The following is a 21146-nucleotide window of genomic DNA, read 5'->3' as shown; positions in this document are numbered from 1 at the left end:
AGTAGTAATTGCAAGGAAAGTAAATCAAACTGGAAGTACTTTCTAGAAAGAGGCACATCATTTACATTCATTTCAATTTTTATTATAAAAGATAGGCAAGAATCCCACGATAAGCTTGATTATTTACCAGAGACCATGAAACCCCAGGGTCTGCTTACTGGCTTGCTCCAGGCATTTCAATTAACAGTTGACAGTAACTCCCTGTTTAGATGAGCTCTGTGCAACACAGAGCGGGAGAAAAGTGTGTCCCCTCTTTGCTACTTGGGGACAAATGGCTACACAGGGAAACACACTATTTTTAAAGTCATCGTTAAGGTTTCTTTGCAGCAAGATTATTTTCCTTCCTGGGAAAAACATCATTTCACTGACAGATCACCAGAATCGACAGTCAGGGAAATGGCCTTACTGTGATGGCTTCTTCAAATAGGCACAGATACTTTCCTAAGAACCCAATACATGCTCAAATTGTGCTGCATTTGATGTTGGGTACATTGTGTTGTCTCTACTCTTGTAATTAATTTACTCACTCGTTCCTTTTAATTTTTATGAATCAAATCTGCCTTTAGAGAGTTTTGCACATGTACACAATTTAGGGGTCCCTATAATCCCCGCCTCTCCATTATTGCCATAAAATCCCTCCCATATAGATTTCTCTGCCATGTTCATGACTGTTTTGTTTTGTGGCCCACTGAGGTTGACCAGGGCCATTTGTGTGGCTGTGGGAACCTGATGGGCTCAGCAGAAGGTATACGACTAAACACAGTGGTTCCTGCTCTCCTAGAATCAAGTGATAGTCAGTAGCTCAACAGTAAAGGGCCCTGTGAGCCTCCTGTGTCCTCCCTTGACTGCTGGTTTTTCCAGGGTCCAGCGAGATAACTAGCGTTGTGAGTTAATCATTGCAGTGGTTATATAGAGTCTAAAAACGGCAGTCTGTAGCCCTTTGTCCTATCTTCAGGCTCCTATATACTTCATGAATGCTCTTCTATAATGTTCCCTGAGCTCTATAGGGAGTGGTATGAAGTGGACTTGCTTAGGGCTTAACCCATATCCATTGCTTATTCTCTGCATCTTGGGATAGCAATGAGTCTCTGCATTTACCACCCTTGACTATAGGAAGTGGCTTGGAGAATGAAGGCCTGGAGCTGCTTCTGCTGATGAGTACCAGCGTAAGTATTTAGAAGGCAGTTTGTGGCTATGCTAGATTAATTCGCCATCACTAATATGCTTCCCACATGGGTCTACTGCTTTCTCAGACCTGGATTATTAGCCAGGCTCACAGTTCCAGGTGTGGGTCTTCCCCCTGCCTTGCTGTGGAGTGGGCTTCAAGTCCAATCAGAGGGTAGTTGGTTGTCCCCACATCCATCAACCCACTGGTGCACAGATGGGCATATCTTGCCTTTCATTTGGTTTCTTTATTCTCCTTTTATCCTGATTAATCTAAATAAGTACCGTGTGTGTGTGTGTGTGTGTGTGTGTGTGTGTGTGTGTGTGTGTTTATGTGCACAAGTGTGTGTGCCAATGCACATCTCTATGTGTTTGCATACAGAGATCAGGAAACAACCTCAGGTACCTTCCACCCTGAGGCAGGGTGTCTTGTTGGCCTGGAACGTTACCTAGTTAGGCTAGGCTGGCTGGCTAAGACGCTTCTGGGATTCACAATCTGTCTCTGTCTTCAATCTCATCATCACTGGAGTGAGAAACATACACCACTGTGCCTGGCTTTTTTAAATTGGTTACATGGATTTGATCACAGATCCCAATGCTTGCATGGCATGAGTTTTACCAACTGAGCTATCACCCTAGCCCCCTTATATATTAGTTTAAAAATAGCAGCATTCTCAAATGCACATCCTATTTTTTCTATATGATCCCTCTGATAATTTTATGTGTGGATTTTCCTAATATTTTAGTCAAATATAGTGCAATATATAGGGTTAATTTCAATCCATCCTATATACATTTTTAAATACCTTTTATTTCTCTTTGTGACTGAACAGTATGGGTACCAGTACTTCATTGAGAAGATAATAATGAAGTTAATCATTTCCCTATAATAGACTTCTAGGTTACTGCCTCTGTAATTAACATTACTATGTTTCTAATTAACATTTATAATTAACCCTGATATGAACACTGGTGTGGACAGTTTTTTTTTAAACACTTAAGGTTATTTCTGGCATAATTGCTACCCCAGTGACAAACACCTTTCACTGAGGGCCGCTCAGCTCTCACAGCTCCATACTTCAGCAGACTCCCCTTCCCCTTCCCCCCACCAGGAGGGCGTGCCTCGAGAAAGGTAACTTAGGTGGAGGCTAGAAACATTGATTAATAAGAAATGGTTAGAAGAGGATGGACATGTGTAGCCTAGAAAGGGCAAATTGTGCAGTTTTATCATGATGACTACAAGTTATAATTTGGTTTTATCTCCAGAAGAAGAGATGAAACCAAATGATTTGGATTACAAGAACAAGAATATAAATCAAGATGAACATGATTAAGGAATTTGGGCTACCTAAAACAGGAAGCAGACATTGAGAGAGTTCTCTGTCATCAGAAATATCTAATCACTGCAAAGGGTACCAGAGAAGCTTGGGATACAGAGTTCCCTTTCAACACCCTTTCAACTTCTTGGTCTTTCCTTTGTCCATGTTAGCACTTGGTGTGTTCTCTCATATTTCCACACTGGACATCCTCATTCACCCCTAATTGTGCTGGGAGCGAGAAGATACTAGAAGAGTTGCTCTGGAGATGTTAAGGAGGGATGCAACAACATTGGTACGTATGGGAAATAGTTGAGGGAAGATTTGACTATCAGGAATGTGACATTACTACAAGCTGACCTCTCTTAAAAATGCTTCCCTTCTCACAAGACAGCTCCTCCCCTGTGACAGTTGTTCTACAGTAATTAAAAAAAAATTACATATATTTATGTGTGTTTGATTGTGGACAGGCATCCAGGATTGTTGTAGAATATTATTTGAAGGTATGTTACTTTTGTTTATGGTCGGGAACATTTGTTTAATGATGCAAAGATGTGTTACATTTGTTTGATTAAATAAAATTCACCTGTAGTCAAGAGGCTGAGTCAGCAACTAGCTGACAGGAAGTGGTAGGGAGGAGCCAGATGGAGGGGGGCTTTTAAGTGGGGGCTGGGAGAGGGACCAGGGCTTTTTGGGAGATGCAGAAAAGGAGAGGAGGTGAGTGACTTTCTGTTCAGCCTCTCTGAGGAGCAGAATTCCACCTCAACTTTTGAATCTTGAGTTCTTTAGAGGGACAGAGATTTAGAGAAGTTCCCGTGGTAGCTTTGAAAGAGTTGGTGCTTAAGGGAACAGACTCCCATTAGGCTGTAACCTTTGCAGCAGAACCATTGCTGGTAGCAGCTGAGTTGCAGCTGCTGACTAGGACAGCCTGGCTTTAAAAGGCACCAACAGTTATAAAGAAAGACAACACATGATGCACATTTGGAAGCAGAGAACAACTTGTGGAAGTTAGCTATTTCTTACCACCATGTGAATTCCAGGGATGGAATCAGGTTGTCAGTCTTGGTGTGAAGCAACTTTACCCACTGAACTATCTTGTTGGGCCCCACTGTATTTTTTAATATAGCATTAAAGGTTTGTTGGAACATGTCACCCTGAACTTCAGTACTAAAGTCTTTAGCTTCTCTGTGCTCCCAAAAGAAATTAGGAAACAAATTAATATCGGACAACGAATATATTTACAGTCTGGCAAAACATGAGGCAAGGTGAAATCTAGTCTTTCCCTACCCTGTCTATAGCCTTCTTATGAGTTCTAGAAAACTAGGAGATGAAGGCCAGTTGACAGGTCACTTTAATGGCTCCTTTACTAAAGTGAAGGTAACTCACACAAGTTGGTTCCAGGATGCCTTTCCATTGTCTCAGTCTCTTCTCTATTACAGATTTTGTATGTGCGTGTGTGTGTGTGTGTGTGTGTGTGTGTGTGTGTGTGTGTGTGTGTGTGTGTGTAGTGTAGCATAGTGTATGGGTACTTGAACTTGCAAGAAGTCAGAAGAGGGTATCGACTCTCTTGGAACCAGAGTTATAGGTTGTTGTAAGCCACCGAACATAGGTGCTAAGAACGGAGCTTGGGTCCTCTGAATGAACATCATGTGTTTAAGAGCTTAAACACTGAGCCAGCTCTGTGACACTAAGATCCTGGGTCTTTGTGGAGAAAAATCTCTGGGGTTTTGTGGTATGGTGGTGTCTGTAGAACCTCCCCCCCCCCCCACCCCCACACACACATCCCAGGCCTGGCAGAGTTCTCTGTCCTGCATAGGACTGCAGTCTTCTGTGTCTTTTCTTTACTTTAGAGGTCAACTTCAAGTTAAACTCCTGCATGCTTGTGAAGTGCACTAATTATGCAAATGAGAAAAGGTGATAGCCTAATAGCAGTAGGGAGGGACCCAAGTGTTTGTCCTTTAAAATCTCTCTTATCCAGTGTGAACTTCAGCATGGACACTCACTTCCCCTCCCACCCGGGCTGAGCCAACTCAGAACTCCTCCACCGTGACCAATGACAAGCATTTTGAAAGCAGCTGCAGGATCAAAGCGCAGCTGTGACCACACACAAAAAAGTGACATTTGGCCCACAGGGTGACATATTGTGTTGGTTTTTGTCTCATAAATATATAATTCCATGCAAGTGTAATTTGATCTGCTTGGATGATGAGCTGTATATCTGTTTTCCCTGAAGGATTCACTACACCTGTGGACTTGGTGTGATTGCCACTTTTCCAGTGGTATAGCCAACATGGGAAAAGTGAGGTTTCTTTTTCAGTCCTCTGGGGGAGGGCTTGTCTTTTCTATTCTGCTGCCCAGACTCCATGACCTCACCTTGTATTTGTGCTGATGCATTAGACAGTGTCATTTTTTATTTTAATGCATGTAAGACATCTCTGATATGCCTTTCCTCTCTCTTGATGACTTCTTTGTTCTAACAGATATCTCTCTCTGACCTTCCAATTTCTGAGTGTTATTTCTCACCCCCCAACTGGCAGAGGTCATGTCTGTGTTGATGTTAATGTCTAGTTCTCAGATACAGTAAAACATTCAGTTCTGTGGGAAGTTATATTTTTGAACTTTCATAGAAAAATGATTCTATTAAAATGATATTTTAAAGGGCCCATAGGTCCTTTGAAGCTTCTGAATGCCACTCCTAACTGAGAATCAAAAGGCAAAACTATTTGTAGAAATTACAAGGTATGTGACATTCCCGATGATGAGCCCAGGGAATAAATCTCATTTAGTTTCCTCTAAGAGCTTTCCTTAATCATGAATTAGAGTTTACTTATCAAAGCATCTATGTGTCATTCTCCTTTCCATATCAAAGCATCAGCAGGTCACTCCTCTGTGTATAATGTCAGGTTTAGAAAACTGTCATTGTTTTCTGTAGTGATGAGGATCAAACCCAGGACCCTTCTGCATGCCAGGCAAGCACTCAACCACTGAGTTATATACTACCTAGTTAGCATTCTGAGGCAAGGTCTCAGTGTGTGACCCAGGCTGGCCTTAAACCTGTAGGAGTCTTATTTCTGTTGCCTCCCCAGGGCTGAATTATCAGGGATGTGCCACTGTGCCTGGCTAAAGGGTCCTTTTGGACTCCTTAGGGATCCTCTCAAAAATGTCTATTGATGCTCACTTGGTTTTATAATTAGTGACATCCTGGGAAGTGTTTATTATACAAATTGTAGTGCTGTTGGGGTAGATAGAGAAGTTAGACATCTGAGAAAATAGAATTATGCAATATTAGAGGGCTACAATTGAGAATTCATTTTCCATAAGTGTGTGAGGCTTTGCTTTTCTTAGACCAATTCTTTTTACACATTATTAGTTTCTTTTAAAAATATGTATTTATTTACTTATTTTTGTTATTTTTTTTTTTCAAGATAGGGTTTCACTGTGTAGTCCTGGCTGTCCTGAAACATTGGCTTTGAACTCACAGAGGTCCACCTGCCTCTGACTTCTGAGTACTGGGATTAAAGGTGTGTACCACCACCTCCTGGCTTGCAGTAGAGATTTATTTTTATTATTTTTATTTATGTTTGTGTGTGTGATTGGTTGCAGAGCCCACAGAGGCCAGAAGAGGGCACCAGAAGCCTTGGAACTCCAGGGTTGGGTTGTTGTGAATTGTGATGGGAACCACACTAGGTCCTCTTGAGGAGCAGCGAATTCTCTTAACGGCAGTGCTATCATCTCTCCAGCATCTCTTCTATTATGTATATATTATATATGGATGTGGATGCATAGAGACATATGTATTATAACACAATATGTATGTGCTTATGTGTCATTTGATAATATTTTATTGTATAATGTTATAATATCAAAAGCCATTCTTTAGAATGGCATGTGCTTGTTTGCTTCTACTGATTCACTTCATTCATTTCTTCACATATTTAATATTTACCACATATTCACTGAGTCTAGATGCTGGGTTCTAATCCAGGCATACAAAATGGAGAACATGTTAGCTTTTACATTGAGTTATAAATTCCTGTTTGGACACTTCAGAGGTCACAGGAATATTGATAGGGCTTTCAGAAATGTATGCCTTCCACAGGCTGATTCCTCAAATAAGTTCTCTAGTCTATGCAAGTAGCAAGGTAACAGAAATGCCTTCCTCTGCCTGTGTCTAAGGGACTCTGCACTTTTAGTTGGCACCTTAATGGTAAGTGTTGGCTCCTTTGACTTCTCTGAAGGACTTGGGTCTGTGTGCAGTTCAGAACTCTGCCTTGTGTGTTTTCCAAGATCAGCATGTTAAGAAATACATTTCCACCCTACAATTATCCAATGAATCTTCTTTATTCGTACCCACAGTTTCTGCTCTTATATTGGAGAATGGCAGGTTTAGACATCTTTCCAGAGTGGAATAGTTTTAAAGACTATCATAAATAGTTTTAATGAAGTGTGGATAACAGTAAAATCATTTCACAGAAGAGATCCATCCTATTGCTGTTTAATTAAAATCTCTCTGCTGGTGGAAAGTTCTCTCTCTGGTGTTTTCTTTAATGCATTCACAATGCATCTGTCTAGGCTCCCTCACTAGAGATATCTTTCATTATAATCCACTTATCTAAGTTTGTAATTAAACTTCCAAATGTAAAATTTCTGATGGCAAATTGCCAGGTTATCCAGTGAACTTTGTCTTTCTCTGAGAGAAAACACTCTTTCAAAATTTGGGTTTGGCCAAAATTTGGCCCAGCTTATCATTTTAAAGTATTTGTTTGTACTATTGGTGGGGGATATAAATCAAGATAGCCATTATGTCAACAGATACCTCAGAAAACCCCAAATGAAAATAACATAAATACAGCTATTCTACTCCCTGGGTATAGATCCATGGGAAGGAGAATGAGCATGCCAAAGAGATGTCTGCACTCCCATGTTTACTGCCTTGCCTCCATAGCATCCGCAGCAGTCCAGATATGGAATCACCTGAGGTGTGTAGCAATGGATAGATAGAAGAGGAAATGTGATATAGTTCTACCATGGTAGGGCAATGATAGATGAAAGGTACTGTGTGACAATTGCCTCGAGGCTAGGTGAGTTTGTTCAAAATGACATTAAGTCACAAAAAGGAATGAAATCTTGTCATTTGCAAAAACATGGATGGAATGGAAAAGCATTGTGTTGGGTTGAAATTAGCCAGAGGAGAGAGACAAATATAGCATGTTCTCACTAACACATATAGCTCAATACATTTGATTTCATAAAAGCAGGCCATGACTTTGGAAAGTCAGATAAACATGAGGAGGGGGTACATAGAGATGTAGGATAATGGGTAGCAAGATACGGTTTCACAAGAGGAGTAATTTATGGAGAGATACACCCCAGTAGGGTGACTATAGTTCACAGTAATTTATTATGTCTGTTAGAACAACTAGACAGAAGGAGTTATAAGCTTAGTAGCATTAAGACGTGATAAATGGTTAGAGAGAGAAAAATGCAGATTGCCCTGTTTTGGTCACTGTATTTTATATGCCAATATTGAACTATTGTACTATACCCACAGATATTTAATATTCAAAAATATCTGCTTGAATGCATAGACATATATTAGTAGTGAAACATGGTAAGGAAGAGTGACTTCTAGTTAGTGTCAATGATTTCTGCCTATGCCTTTGAAACGGGAAGTGGGTAGGATGGATTAGATCAACATATGGTGACCTTAAGGTAGGGAGATGATACATGAAATGTACTTCATGACAACTGCATTCAGGCTGTGTGTATTTGTTTAAAGTATCTACATGCCATGTTGGTAAGACTTCATGAGTGCAGTTTCCCTGACATTTCTAGGAGACACAAGCTCACAGTAAACTCCCTGTTCTACTGGACCCCACAATCTTTCTGTCTCCTCTTCTGCAGTGATCCCTGAGCCTTAGGTGCAGAGGTTGTGGTGTATGTGTGTGAGTTTGGACTGGGATCTTTAGCTCGTCATTCCAATTGGTAAGTTACGGTTTTCTGTAAGAGCTGCTATTTGTTGCAAAGAGAAGTTTCCTTGATGGGGTGTGAGAACCACACTTATCTGTGGGTATAAGGATGAATATTTAGAAAGTAGTTAGGAATTACGCTGGTTTCGTAAAGTGGCACTGTACATGCTCCTCAAAGATCCAGGACATCGCTAACTGCAAGTACTTAACTAGATTTCCAATATTAGGCATGGTTTCCCTGTTCTTGATTGGGTTTTAGGTCCAATTAGAGAGCTGTTGGTTATCACCAAGGTATGTGTGCCACTCCTGCGCCCTTTGGGTTATAGTACCATGTTGACTGTTGGTGGTTTATAGGTGTCATACCTTAGTAGGACTATTGGTTGCTTCTCTCCCTTGGAAGCTTGCATTGGCACCTTCTGGTACCATGAAAGCTAGTCCTCAGGGAGGAGGCTTTCAGAGCAGATTCAGCACTGGTCTTCTACATCCTGCATCCTTACTGCATGGGGCTTGCCTTCTGCCTCTGGAGGAAACCAATGGTAGCAGCCATAGCCCATAATATTTTGGAAGTTGCTTGGACAGCCATGACCAGCCGCTCGAATGAAGGTCTTTTATACTTGGTGTGGGGGTTTTGTTAATCTATGGTTCTTGGGAGGAGGGCATTTCCAGCCAAGATGGGAAAATTTCATTTAAATACACACATATACAGACTTACATGTATTATAGGTATTTTAGGTAAATAGCTAGTGGTATGATTTCATATGAATTTTTTGATATCGTTACTGTTATTTCATCTGCCTCCTTCCCTTTTCTGTATTTATTTTCCTCCATTTTCACTATTAAAGATTCCACATTTTTCCCATTCATGACCTGATCTGAGAAAGAATGACAATAGACAATGTGGAAAGTGGAAATCTCAGGATGCCCCAAACCTAGACAAAAAATTACAGAGAACTAAAGAATTCTGGAAGCAGGAGGAATAGTCATTCTCAGGGAAGAATACACCAATTGGTTATCCAGTCCAAAATGTCAGTCTTGAAAACAAAACCACACATCCCCACACATGTAACATTACACAGACTGAGCATCTATATTTATGTATTCAGGAAAGTGTGTGTGTGTGTGTGTATGTGTGTGTGTGCGTGTACGCACGCGCATGTGTGTGTGTGTGTGTGTGTGTGTGTGTGTGTGTGTGTGTGTGTGTATGTGTAACAAAAATTAAAGAAACCATAAATTTGAAAGCAAGAAAGAGTGGAACCATAGTAGAGGTTCAAGGGAAGAGAGTGAAGGGGAAAATGATATAATTGTAATCTCAAAAACTATAATAAAAAATCTACACATCACATATAATGTATATATGTATGCATAGAAATGTGTGTGTAAATGTGTACAAAGCCCAAGAAACTAGAAAGGAGACCAATACAGAGGCATAAGGGAGAGAGGAAGGACATCTGTGACATGAGAATGGGAAGGAGACAGGGAAGACAGAGGATATAAGGGAGGCAAGAGGGTGGGTGAGAACACAAGGAAAGAGAATCTGCTAAGACACACTTGGAAAATGCCATGGTGATACTTAACACTTCACATGCTGATTTTAAAATAATGGAAAGATAAACTAGCATCCCCACACACATTCATATGTTTAAACATGGTCAACTTTGAAGATGCTATTTAAAAGAACATAGTCTGTCTTCTTTGATGAGTGTTTTTGATACAATAAAAAAATTTAAAAAGAGTCTATGACTTTCTTTTAAATTTCCCTTTATTTGGGATGCTTCCCTTCAACTTTACTCCGCTGTTTTTGGAAGTGAAAAGTACACAATATGGGAGAGTATCCCTCCCAATCCCTTGAGTCTAATGAACGTCTTGTTAATGGTCAACATGTAGCCATAGTAAGTGAAAGCTTATAAAAGATAATGGGAGTGACTCCTGGAGAATTTCATAAGCTTATAAACATGTTATTATTTTGATGTCAACTGTGGACACATTTTTCAATTGCTTCCTTTGCAACATTAGATTCATAATTAATCAAGAGAACCACAAAGCTGTACTTACAGTTTAACCAGATAATTGTCTTGGTATTAAATATTTAGAATCTTACATTGTAGAAAATATTAATGAGTAATTAAATATTTTTTAATTTTAAAGGTCAACATCATTTGAAAAGAGGAAGTTATCTTATTCACACAATCTAATAATCTTGTTTTTTAAAATAAGGGTCTTTGGTGCAACTGAATTAAGTCCACATAAATCCCACTGTAGCCTTCACATATGTGTGTATAGTAAACTACATATATAGAAAGTGATTATTAAATTAATCCATGCTTTTCAAGTAAGATACATCACAAAATAGATAATTATATATCTCATTTATTTCTTAATCTACATACAGACATATTTGTATTCATTTTCTTACTCTTTCTAAAATGTAAGGTTTTCAAATTAAATTTATTTTCATTTTTAATTAACCTAAATTCTTCAAACAGGAGAATATGTATATATGTATATTCCTTAGTGTAGTTGAAGTTTTCCTATGTTGCACCTGGCCTGTGGTCAGGACAAATCTCTCTCATCCATCAGTCCTGTTCTATGTGTACCATCAACTTTTAGAAGCAGTGGGTCTATGGTTTTATCAAAGCAGTGTATAGCCCAGAAACCTTCCTTTACACCTTAGTGATAATTTTCTGCTATTTCTATAAAATGATTAAACCTATTATTTCCCTTCCTTGCAGTATCCTCATCTTGAGAAAAAGGCAATGTACTACTTTTTCCTTTGCTCTGATTTGGGGGCAGGTAGAGTAAGATTATTTTAAAAGAGCAAGTAATTTGTCAGCTCCTGGGTACAGACTTGTATATCTATGAAACTGGTTTTTCTAAGCACAGAAGAGACAACTGAGACTTAAACCCCAAGACATTCCTAAAGTTTCCAGACTTTATGTTGGCGCATGAGAAACTACATCTGCTGATGAATGCATCATCATCAACAATGGACCTATTGAGAGATAGATAGGATGTCAGGATGACTACTGGGCCTGGTCTTATGACATGTGCCCCAGTTATTGACATGGGGACACTGAGTCAGAACTGGTCTGTGGTTGCACAGGAATAAAGGATTCTGCTTCTGTCAATATGTAAGAGTTGGCTATTAGATGTCCATGTGGACATGGAAAGTGGTAGGTGTAAGGACCAGATCAGGGAAGAAGTTATCGCTGAAGCTACGGGAATGGATACAGAGAAAGAGGAATCAAGACATGAGCTATTTAAAGCAGGACAGAAAACAGAGCTGGGCAAGGGAAGGAATCTGAGGACAGAGCCAGAACCATACAAATATGAATGTCAAAATGAAGAGGATGTGTGAACGGTGTGGGCCAAAGAGAGGGTGCCAGAGAGAAGGAGCCAACATGGAAGTTTCACAACTTGTCTCAAGAGAAGGAAGTGGGGGAGACTCTATGAAGTCATGAGAGGATTTTAGGATGTTCCATGAGGCTGAGGCCAGTTGGTTATAAAACTACAAGAATGCTTTTAAGGTAATCTCAGAATGATGTAGGTGTAGAAATAACTAGGAGGTTGCATCTTTAATATGTTCTTATCCAACTTTGGCTATTTGAACAAGTTTATTCTCATGGGGAAACTGAGTTAGCTTACTCCTTTCATTGGTCAGCAGCCTCAGATGGATCAAGGAAAACAAACTTGTTCCTTTAGCTTCTTTGTATGTAGTTATCATCTTAAAGTAAGTACCCCTTTGTGTCATGGAATAGCACTTAAGAAAGATGCCCAAAGATGTAGGTAGATGAGGAAGCCAATATGGAGGATAAACCAGCTTGATCGTCACAGAACCAGGGTCATTTGTATTCATATTCAGAAGAACATTTCAATACCATCACTTGAACCACATGTGAGGTGTGTTTCGACCTGTATAAGTAGTAGAGATACAGTCACACAAACCGTTGTTTACAAACAGTCCCTCTGTGCCAAGTGATTTGGACACTATGGGGCTTAGGATTTACCTTCAGCTTATGTTAAAGGAAGCGCACAGAAAGAGGAATGCCAGAGCAGAAGCAGGTTTTTCTTACAAAGCAGAAAATTGAGAAGTTGGCAGCCTCAAACAGTAGTTGTGGATGGATGAAGAAAGCAGAGTCCCGGGATTCTTCTGTGTTTTCCTCCTTCATGCACAGGGTGTGATATCATTCGTCCCAGTCTGAAGATGGTATCCACATTTTGTAGAAAAGTAGCCAGTTGCAAGGGCCTGTCCTTTCTTTCAGGGAACCATACTTTTTGTTGAACAGAGTGATAGCCATACCTTTGACCCTGCAGCCTATAAATCATACATCTGGGTAGCACCAGTATCCCTGGCAATATGATTTTCTTTTTTTTAATAGGGTGTATTTTAAAATATATAGTTCTGGAAGAAGTGGGGAATACAGATATATCTTCATTTTCTACTAAGTTGAAATTTTGGTTAGAAAACCCATTTCAATCCTTTTTTATCTTCTGTGTCTTTTGGCAAGAGTTTATACAGAAACAGGTAAAATATTATAAATATTTTTCAGATTTTTCTGTGCTTTATTCTATGATGCAAGGCTATTTCAGTTCTTAATATGTATTTATATTAGTAACTGATATATGTATATATATATATTTATATTTATTATATATATGCAAACATCCACGTATTACATGTTTACATTTGATATCATTAGGATCCTTCAGTGGGAATAATTGCTTATCATGCTTTGATTTTTATGAGTGTTAAGTAAAATGATAGAGAGCTTGCCTTGCACAAGCCACTGAGACCCATAAAGTTGGGAAGGATCTTTGTTTTGAAGGACATGAGGAATTGCTTGTGTTGGTGTTACACCTCCAGCACAACACAATTTTATCATAGCTAAGGCACTTTCCTCATTTGTGGTACACACATAGTGAAATATTTTTCTTGTTATTTATGGTGAATTCTTGTATGGCTTCTTAAGGACAATACTTGTCTCTGGGCTTTCAATGATAATCAATGAGGTCTCTCACTAATGGCTCCCTATTTCCATGAGCTTCATTTTTCAAGTCATTCCCCATACCTTGGTTTCATCATCTTTAAAATGAAGTGCTAATATGCATATTTGAAATGGTCATATGCATGTACAAATTGCACAAGACTGAACAGGCTGCTCTTCAATGATGTCCTTAGGATACTGCCACATGTAGAATAATGCATTATGGAAGATGAAGTAGAGCACACAACGAATGTGCCCTCTCATCAACCATCTTTACTTAGCCATCTTCTCCACTGTGAGCATTAGATGGTACTCTGTGGAAATACGTAGCCACAGTAAGCTTGGCCCCCACTCTTCCCTATTCCTTCAGACTGAAGGTAAACTGGAACAATTTCTATGGTTTTAAAGTTTTGTACCTTTTAAATATTCAAGGGCTCTGATGATAAGAATGCAGTTAGGGGGAAATGAAATGCATAAGACTGACACACTTTTTGTAGGCTGAATGGCCTTTGTGTGATTGGAAAGTTGAGACGAAAAGGAGAAACTGTGTTTCTTATTTAGTATTCATCATTTTCATGCTCTTCTTGCAAATATATCCTGGGTGCTAAGAGATATAGTAAATAAGTTGATTTGGAAATTCAGCAACCTCTATAATGTATATTATTCATATCATCATGGGTAGTGTCTCCAGCATAGCATATTTTATCAGTTAAAGTGGTTTTTTTTGTCCATTTGTGTTATACAGACAGAAGAATGGTTCTCTTGTTCTTCTCTATCCCCTCATTTTGTTCATAGTGAACTCTCAAGTTACAGGTGTAAGAATCACTCCCACTGTGGCCCAAAGAATAATTTGGTGAATTTCAAGCATGAGAAAGAGAGAGAGAGAGAGAGAGAGAGAGAGAGAGAGAGAGAGAGAGAGAGAGAGAAAAGGCAACAAACCTGTGTCCAGAGTCCATCCTGCATGGCCCATGAGCCTGCAGTGCCCCCCACCTTAGATATATATGAAATGATGCACTTTGACAAATGGATGTTCTTCCTAACAAACAGGTTCCTGTACTCTACGTTTAAGCTTCTTTGGAAAAAGTAAATCATTAGATATAGTGGGAAAGACTAAGAACACCAGTAACATGTGGGTCTTCTCAGGAATATGATTGCTGTAGTGCTCTGTACAGAGCTCAGCTGTACATTCTTAAATATCTTCTTTAGATGTTGTTGTTATTTTAAAATCATCCTATGAGCCCCACTGCTCTGATGCCTTGTTTATTGGTGTTAGATAGGACATATATTGACCATGGAGTATAGGGGGTCTCAAAGCTATTCATCTTGGAGATGTTAGACTATGAGTAAAAAGTCCTACCCTCGATAATCACAGAAAGAGGTCTCAAGGCTCTGAGTCCCTTTGAAGAGTCAGAACTGGGCTTCAGGCCAGTGAGCAGTGCCCAGAGGAGATGAAAGCTCAGAGTAAGTCGTGCTGAGATAATATTTTTCCAAGGAAGATTCAAGGATTGATTCAGAATTGGAAATATTGGAATATGAATCCTTGGCTTATCATTCTGCCTCCTGCATGATCTCACTGGAACTCATAATCCATTGAGATCTCTGTCTGACCTCTTATTTAAAGCTGTTTTAAAGCGAGCAGATATACTTTCCTTTAGTTCACATTTGAATGACTTGCATCCAGTTTTACATATGATGGATGTGTAAGAAGGCATCCTGCTAATGAGAACGGGACAAAGCCACCTATATTGTGACAGTTCTGTATCACAGAAAGGCATGGCTTCAGTAGAGAGTTGGTCTTTCTAGCTAATTCTTTTGTTTAACTTTTGTAATCACAGCTTAACCTCAAACACAATCATCATTTTTATTAAATTCCATTTGGCATGACACTGACTTGGAACCTGTCATTGTATAATACTCAGCCATTGTATAATACTACAGCCTAGGTATAGTTTTCATCCTTGTAGGAGTCATGGGAAGGTCTATTATTTATGGAGGCAACATATCTTTTTCTTCTTTCTCAGCAGAGTAATTGGCAGTGGTGTCTTACTGCAAATTTTCAGACAAGTCTTTTATCAAATCTATATTATACAATTAATCATCCATTTGTGTATATGTGTTTGTAGAAAATACATTGTTTTCTGAGTGAAATAATAGTCTGGATTCAGTGTAAGTGTCTATTGAGACAAAAGACCTAGGAACATTTTAACACATCACAATCAGTCTAGCTCCCAGCTGATTCCCATCTGATTCCTAGCTCTTGGGAAGTTGAGGCAGAAGAGAGGGCCTGTGGCCGAATTATGTCTCCTCTTAATCTCCAAAAGCCTTTCTATCTCTCTCAAGTTCCAGCTTTGAAGATAGCAGTCTCCTCCTCACCAACAGAGTAGGAGGGAGAACATGCCTCCCAATGATGGTATGTGTGTGATATTCACCAAAGCAGACAGTTAGAACATGCTCATATATACACTTTGCTCAGAACACTAACCACTAGAATTCTGGGAAACAACTCACAGGCAGAACAATCTACCAATTTCAAAATGTTTCTACTCAAGAAGGGGATCTCTTTTTCTGATTCACAAAAAATATCATATAAACTCTGAGTGACCAGAGAACAAATTATGGACACTTAGTGTCCATGATATGCAAACCTTAACAAAGGCACAACTGTGATGAATCGTATTTTTGGCTTTTTGCGTCAAGGATGTGTGCTCAATTCAGTTTCCAAGGACAGAAGTTTAGAGATGAGTCTAGTATTGCCTCCAAGGAGCCATGAAAACTACTAACAGACCACTTGTGAGAATAAGCATAGAACAAGTGGACCTGTTTTATTTCTGCCAGAGCCCTCCAGTTTTACTCCCCTCAATACTGGTATGTGATGTAGAAGTCCGAAGCAGAGCTTTAGATTGTCTTTTAAAATACTTTCTTCATCCCAGGACTGAGGCAGGCAACCAGAGAGCTGTGCACTCAAAGTTCATTGTTTGGTTCCTTCTAGAATAAGTTTTACCATTTATGGTATAGCACTGTACCCTTAGTATATTCCGGGAATGCCATAAGACTGCTTCAGATGTTACCTACTGTTGTTCGATTTGATGATGTGGTGTTCAGCATTACCTGTAATTATGAGGAGCACTGGGTAAATTCTACAGGTGGATAGGAATAGAGCAATGGCTCCTTATGAAGAAAAAAAATCAAGCAAAAGGAGGTGTCCTGGTTTTATTTCTAGTGCTGTGATAAAAAATATCCTGAGAATGGGCAGATTAAGGGAGAAAGGTTCATTTTAGCTCACAGTACTAGGTTAGAGTTCATAGATTATAGAGGTCACTGTAGGAGCCCAAAATGAGTCACACCTACGATCAGGAACAGAAAAATAAATTCATGCATGCTTAATGCTCACCTAACCTTTCCTACTCTAGTCCAGTTGAGTCCAGGTACCCAAACTAAGGATTTGTGCCACCCATATTCAGAACGGGTCTTTCCACATTTATTAATGCAACAAGACAATCTCTACTGATGTGTCAACAAAAGAAATGGATCTAGAGAATGCTGCATTGAGATGCTCTAAATAGTTAAAACTGAACATCACAAGAGATGTCACATATTACTTTGTATATGAGGACTTCAGGATTATAGAAGCTATTCTTTTCTCATAGTTTGGTAGAATGTTTATAGTCAGAGTCACCACCATGCTTTAGTAACTTTGCTGGGTATTAGGTGTACTAATGTTTACCTATGACACTTTTATGTTGTTCAGGCCACTTTCATTCTATTACACCATCTCTCTCTCTCTCTCTCTCTCTCTCTCTCTCTCTCTCTCTCTCTCTCTCACCTATCTATCTGGCATCTATCATTTATTTGTCTGTCTATCCATCACATATATACACACATGTGCATATATGTATTGTATATATGTATTTTCATAATCAAATATCAAGGTTCTTTCCATTTTCTTCCACTCTAGGTATAATTGTAGTCAGAATGTTTTCTGTGTCCTGGCCAGCTGGTGGTCAGGACAAATCTCTTCCACTCTCATCCCCCAAGTAGGCACACAGAGGCTTATATTAATTATAACTGCTTGGCCATTAGCTCAGGCTTATTACTGAATAGCTCTTACACTTAAACTGACCCATAAATTCTTACCTATGTTTAGCCATGTGGCTTGGTACCTTTTCTTAGTTCTGCCTTGTCATCTTGCTTCCTCTGTGTCTGGATGGTAACACCTGACTCAGCCTTCCTCTTCCCAGTATTCTCCTTGTCTGCTTGTCCCACCTATATTTCCTGCCTGGCTACTGGCCAATCATCATTTTATTTATCAACCAATCAGAGCAACACACATTCACAGCATACAGCATGACATTCCACAGCATGTAATTTTCTTCTGTTTAGAGAAATTCTGTCTGGAACGAGGGTTGTAGTGAATAGGTAAAGTAACATTTGTCTATCCATGTATATGACCGAGTTCTGTCTCTATCATTGCAAAAAATACCCAACAAAGAAATGGAAATATACATGTATATATGGTAGGTGCATCAGATTTCATATATTCTAAAACATACTATTTTAATCTTTCCTTTTAAAGCTGTGTCTGAAGAGGTTTTGCTTTCTTAGTGATAGGTACCAACTGTTCATGTGTTTGCATTTTATATTTTATTATCCTGTTTGAGTTTTTTCCTCTAATCAGCCATGTCCAACCCTCCACTGAATATTTTTTGCCCAGTCTATCTTCTATTTCTCAAATCTCTCCTAATAGTTTTACTTATCCATGGTTGCTGGAATTATTTCACCAGTGTCATCAACCTGACCCCCAATTTATCTAGTGCTATTCACTAGTAACTGGTGATGCCCACTAATCTTAGATATTTAAAAGATCTTTACTGTTTTACAATTCCCTCCTGACATTCAAGACCCTTTATAATTTGGTCCCTAGCCTGTATTCCAAACCTCACCTCCACCTGTTCCTCCCTTCCCCTTCCTGTCCTTCAAAGCAACCACCCACTTAATCACCAATCCCTGAACACAAACATAACTCGCTTTCAGTGCCTTATTCTCTCGGATGTGTCCTTCTTGACTCCTTCAAGCCCTTACGTTTCCCAAAGGCTCTTCTCAGATATTGTCTTGTGTATTTCCCTCTATTTTCTCTCAGCTCTGGCCTCATTCTGAGTCATTCCACTCACTGCTGTTAAGGATGTTCGTTCCTCACTCTCTCCGGGTCTTAGTAGTGCCTGTCAATTTCTCTCCTCAGTTGTGAGTCCCTCAAGGAATTCATCTGAACAGAAGGAAGCAAGCATGTGAGACATCCTCCCAACTTGATTACTTTTAAGAATAAAACACTCTGTAATGGGGCATCTCTCCTGTGGTCACATGAAAGTCACTGGCAGTTGGAGCATGTCATGATTGCCAAATAGTCGCACTCACCTGTCTTTCTCTTGCTTTCAGGATTAGGCAAGTGAAGACGCTGAAAAATTTGAAGAATGTTTCCAAGGAGTGATCTGGCTGTCACTCACTGGGTTCCGAGGAGCATGAGGAAGCTCTTTCTGGTGTTTTCTCTCCTGCTGTCCCAAGCAGCTCATTTGGAAGGCAAAAAGGATAATCAGTTCATCTGGAAAACAGGTAAGACTGTCCTGGCTGTTCTTTTATCCCACAGTCATTTAGGAGAATATTCCTTTCATATTTGTGGGGTAGTGGGAAATATCCAGAGAGGGAGAATGGACTCTTTAATATACTGCTTACATGAGATTTATTAAAGATTTGTTTTTATATTTATTTGTTTGTTAAGTATTTGTGTGTGTGTGTGTGTGTGTGTGTGTGTGTGTGTGTGTGTGTGTGTGTGTGTCTATACATGCCTGCAGAGGCCATAAGAAGATACTAGATTCCCTGGAGCTTGAGTTATTGGTAATTGTGAGCTGGTCACATGGATGTTGGGAACCAAACTTAGGTCCTCAGCAAAGGCAGCAAGTACTGTTTCCAGTTGAGCCATTTCCGAATCTCCTCACATTAGATTTTAATTCCTACTTAATTTCACCCGTGACAGTGATACTTGTTATCCTTTAGAATTTTGTGTTTTTGTCAACTACAGTTATCATTTAACAGTTACATCTGCTTCTTCTTTGCCAACTATTTCTCAGCTGAGAGACCAAATATGACATCTGAGTGGAGCTGATCTCCTCAGCTGAAAGGCTTTGGACCAATTTTGTATATGTCTTTTTTTCAGGGTTCAAACTAGTTAGCTCTTTTTTTGTTAAATAGCCCCCAGTACAGATTATTTACACGTGGGCTTGGGAGCATGAAGAATTACCTTGCTCGGGCTGAAGAGGTGATACAGCAGCAAGAATTCTTGCTGCTCTCACAGAGGACCCAAGTTCAGTCCCCTCTCTCATATCATGTGGCTCACAACCAACTCCAGGGGATCTCACACTTCTCCTGACCTCCAGAGGCACTCACATGCACACATACACACAAAATCTTTTAAAAAGGCTTTAAAATAATTATCTGAACAACTTTGATTGAGTCTCTTTACTGTATTTAGAGACCGTTAGCTATATTGTGTACCGTTCCTTGTGCATTTATGTGAAAGAATTGATTTCAGCTTTTCAAGCTTTTATATAACTTATACTCTCTAACTATGTCTTTAATTTGCCTGTGTAAAAGATGTATTCATTTCCAACCATAATAATTTATTAGCTTAAATTATGAACCCCAAACATAGGGTTGTTACTCTCATATGGCTCTTTGCATTTCTAATGCTTTCTTTGCTATGGATTTTAATTTCCTTAAGTTTCACAATCAGATCATTTACAATATTTATTACTATTTCAAGAGTCCATTCTTGCAAGTATAGATAACTTATATACTTAATATCTTGGAAGGGGAATGTGGTGGTGGAGAAGATCTATGGTCCTCAGAGAGTTTTCACTTGGGTCCCATCATCTGTAAATTAAATAGACTGCGAACATATTGTCATCATGGAAATATGTACAAAAGTGATATTCATAATATTTAAATGACTTTGCAAAAATGAAAATGAATTATGTTTTAAAGTATATTAAGTAAAAAGTCCCAGTGCCATTAGAGATTCAGTCTGGAGAAAACTTTAATTGCATTAAAACCTCTATAAATTAATTTAATTGTGCGCTCCAATACTACATTAGTGATTTGTGATTTCCACCCCCCCCCCCACAGTATTGCCAAGCTTTGGAGATAGTTTTTAAGTCAATATTGCATTTCTGTAAAGGGTACTATATTGTTTAATCACAGGAGTCAAATGTTTTATAAGGGAGGGTATGTGTGTGGAGGCTGGAGATCAGCTTAATCTCTTATTGACCTAGAACTCACCAATCAGGGTAAGATGGCTACTAGCACACTCCAGGGAATCTTCCTGTCTCTGCCTCTCCAATGTTGAGATTGTAAATGTGTGCAACTGTGCCTGGTCTTTCTAGCTTCTGGAGAATCAAAGTCTTGACCTTGGCAATCACTTCACAAAATGAGCCATCTCCCCAGTCCACAAAAGAGAAACATTTCATCAATTCAAGCTTTATCTGGCTACCTTACTGCCTGATGTTCTCTGAGAAATGCAATTAAAATGGAAAGTATCAAATCTGCAGCATTAATGAGATGTGTTAGGAAAATGAGCTTATTTAGAAGAAAATTTATGTGTGTTTTCTAAAAGTAAGCAAATGAGCTTCTGGAGAGGAAAATCTCTCCAGAAGATACAGGCATTGTTC

At 39.2% G+C, this 21146-nt stretch overlaps 1 protein-coding gene across 2 annotated transcripts in view; it reads left to right on the top strand.

Moving 5' to 3' along the window:
* Positions 1-21146, top strand: part of Thsd7b (thrombospondin type 1 domain containing 7B) — an 837148-nt gene that overhangs the window by 116376 nt on the left and 699626 nt on the right. For both annotated transcript variants that reach the window (XM_036202865.1, XM_036202864.1), the window contains exon 2: positions 18862-19035. In XM_036202865.1, the coding sequence (XP_036058758.1) occupies positions 18897-19035 (139 nt within the window). In that variant the 5' untranslated portion in view covers positions 18862-18896. The remainder of the gene's footprint in view (positions 1-18861; positions 19036-21146) is intronic.

This window comes from Onychomys torridus, chromosome 11 (genome assembly GCF_903995425.1).
Source record: "Onychomys torridus chromosome 11, mOncTor1.1, whole genome shotgun sequence".
Classification (NCBI taxonomy): domain Eukaryota; kingdom Metazoa; phylum Chordata; class Mammalia; order Rodentia; family Cricetidae; genus Onychomys; species Onychomys torridus.
Note: the sequence above shows the minus strand (reverse complement) of the source record. Positions and strands in the feature narration are given on the sequence as shown.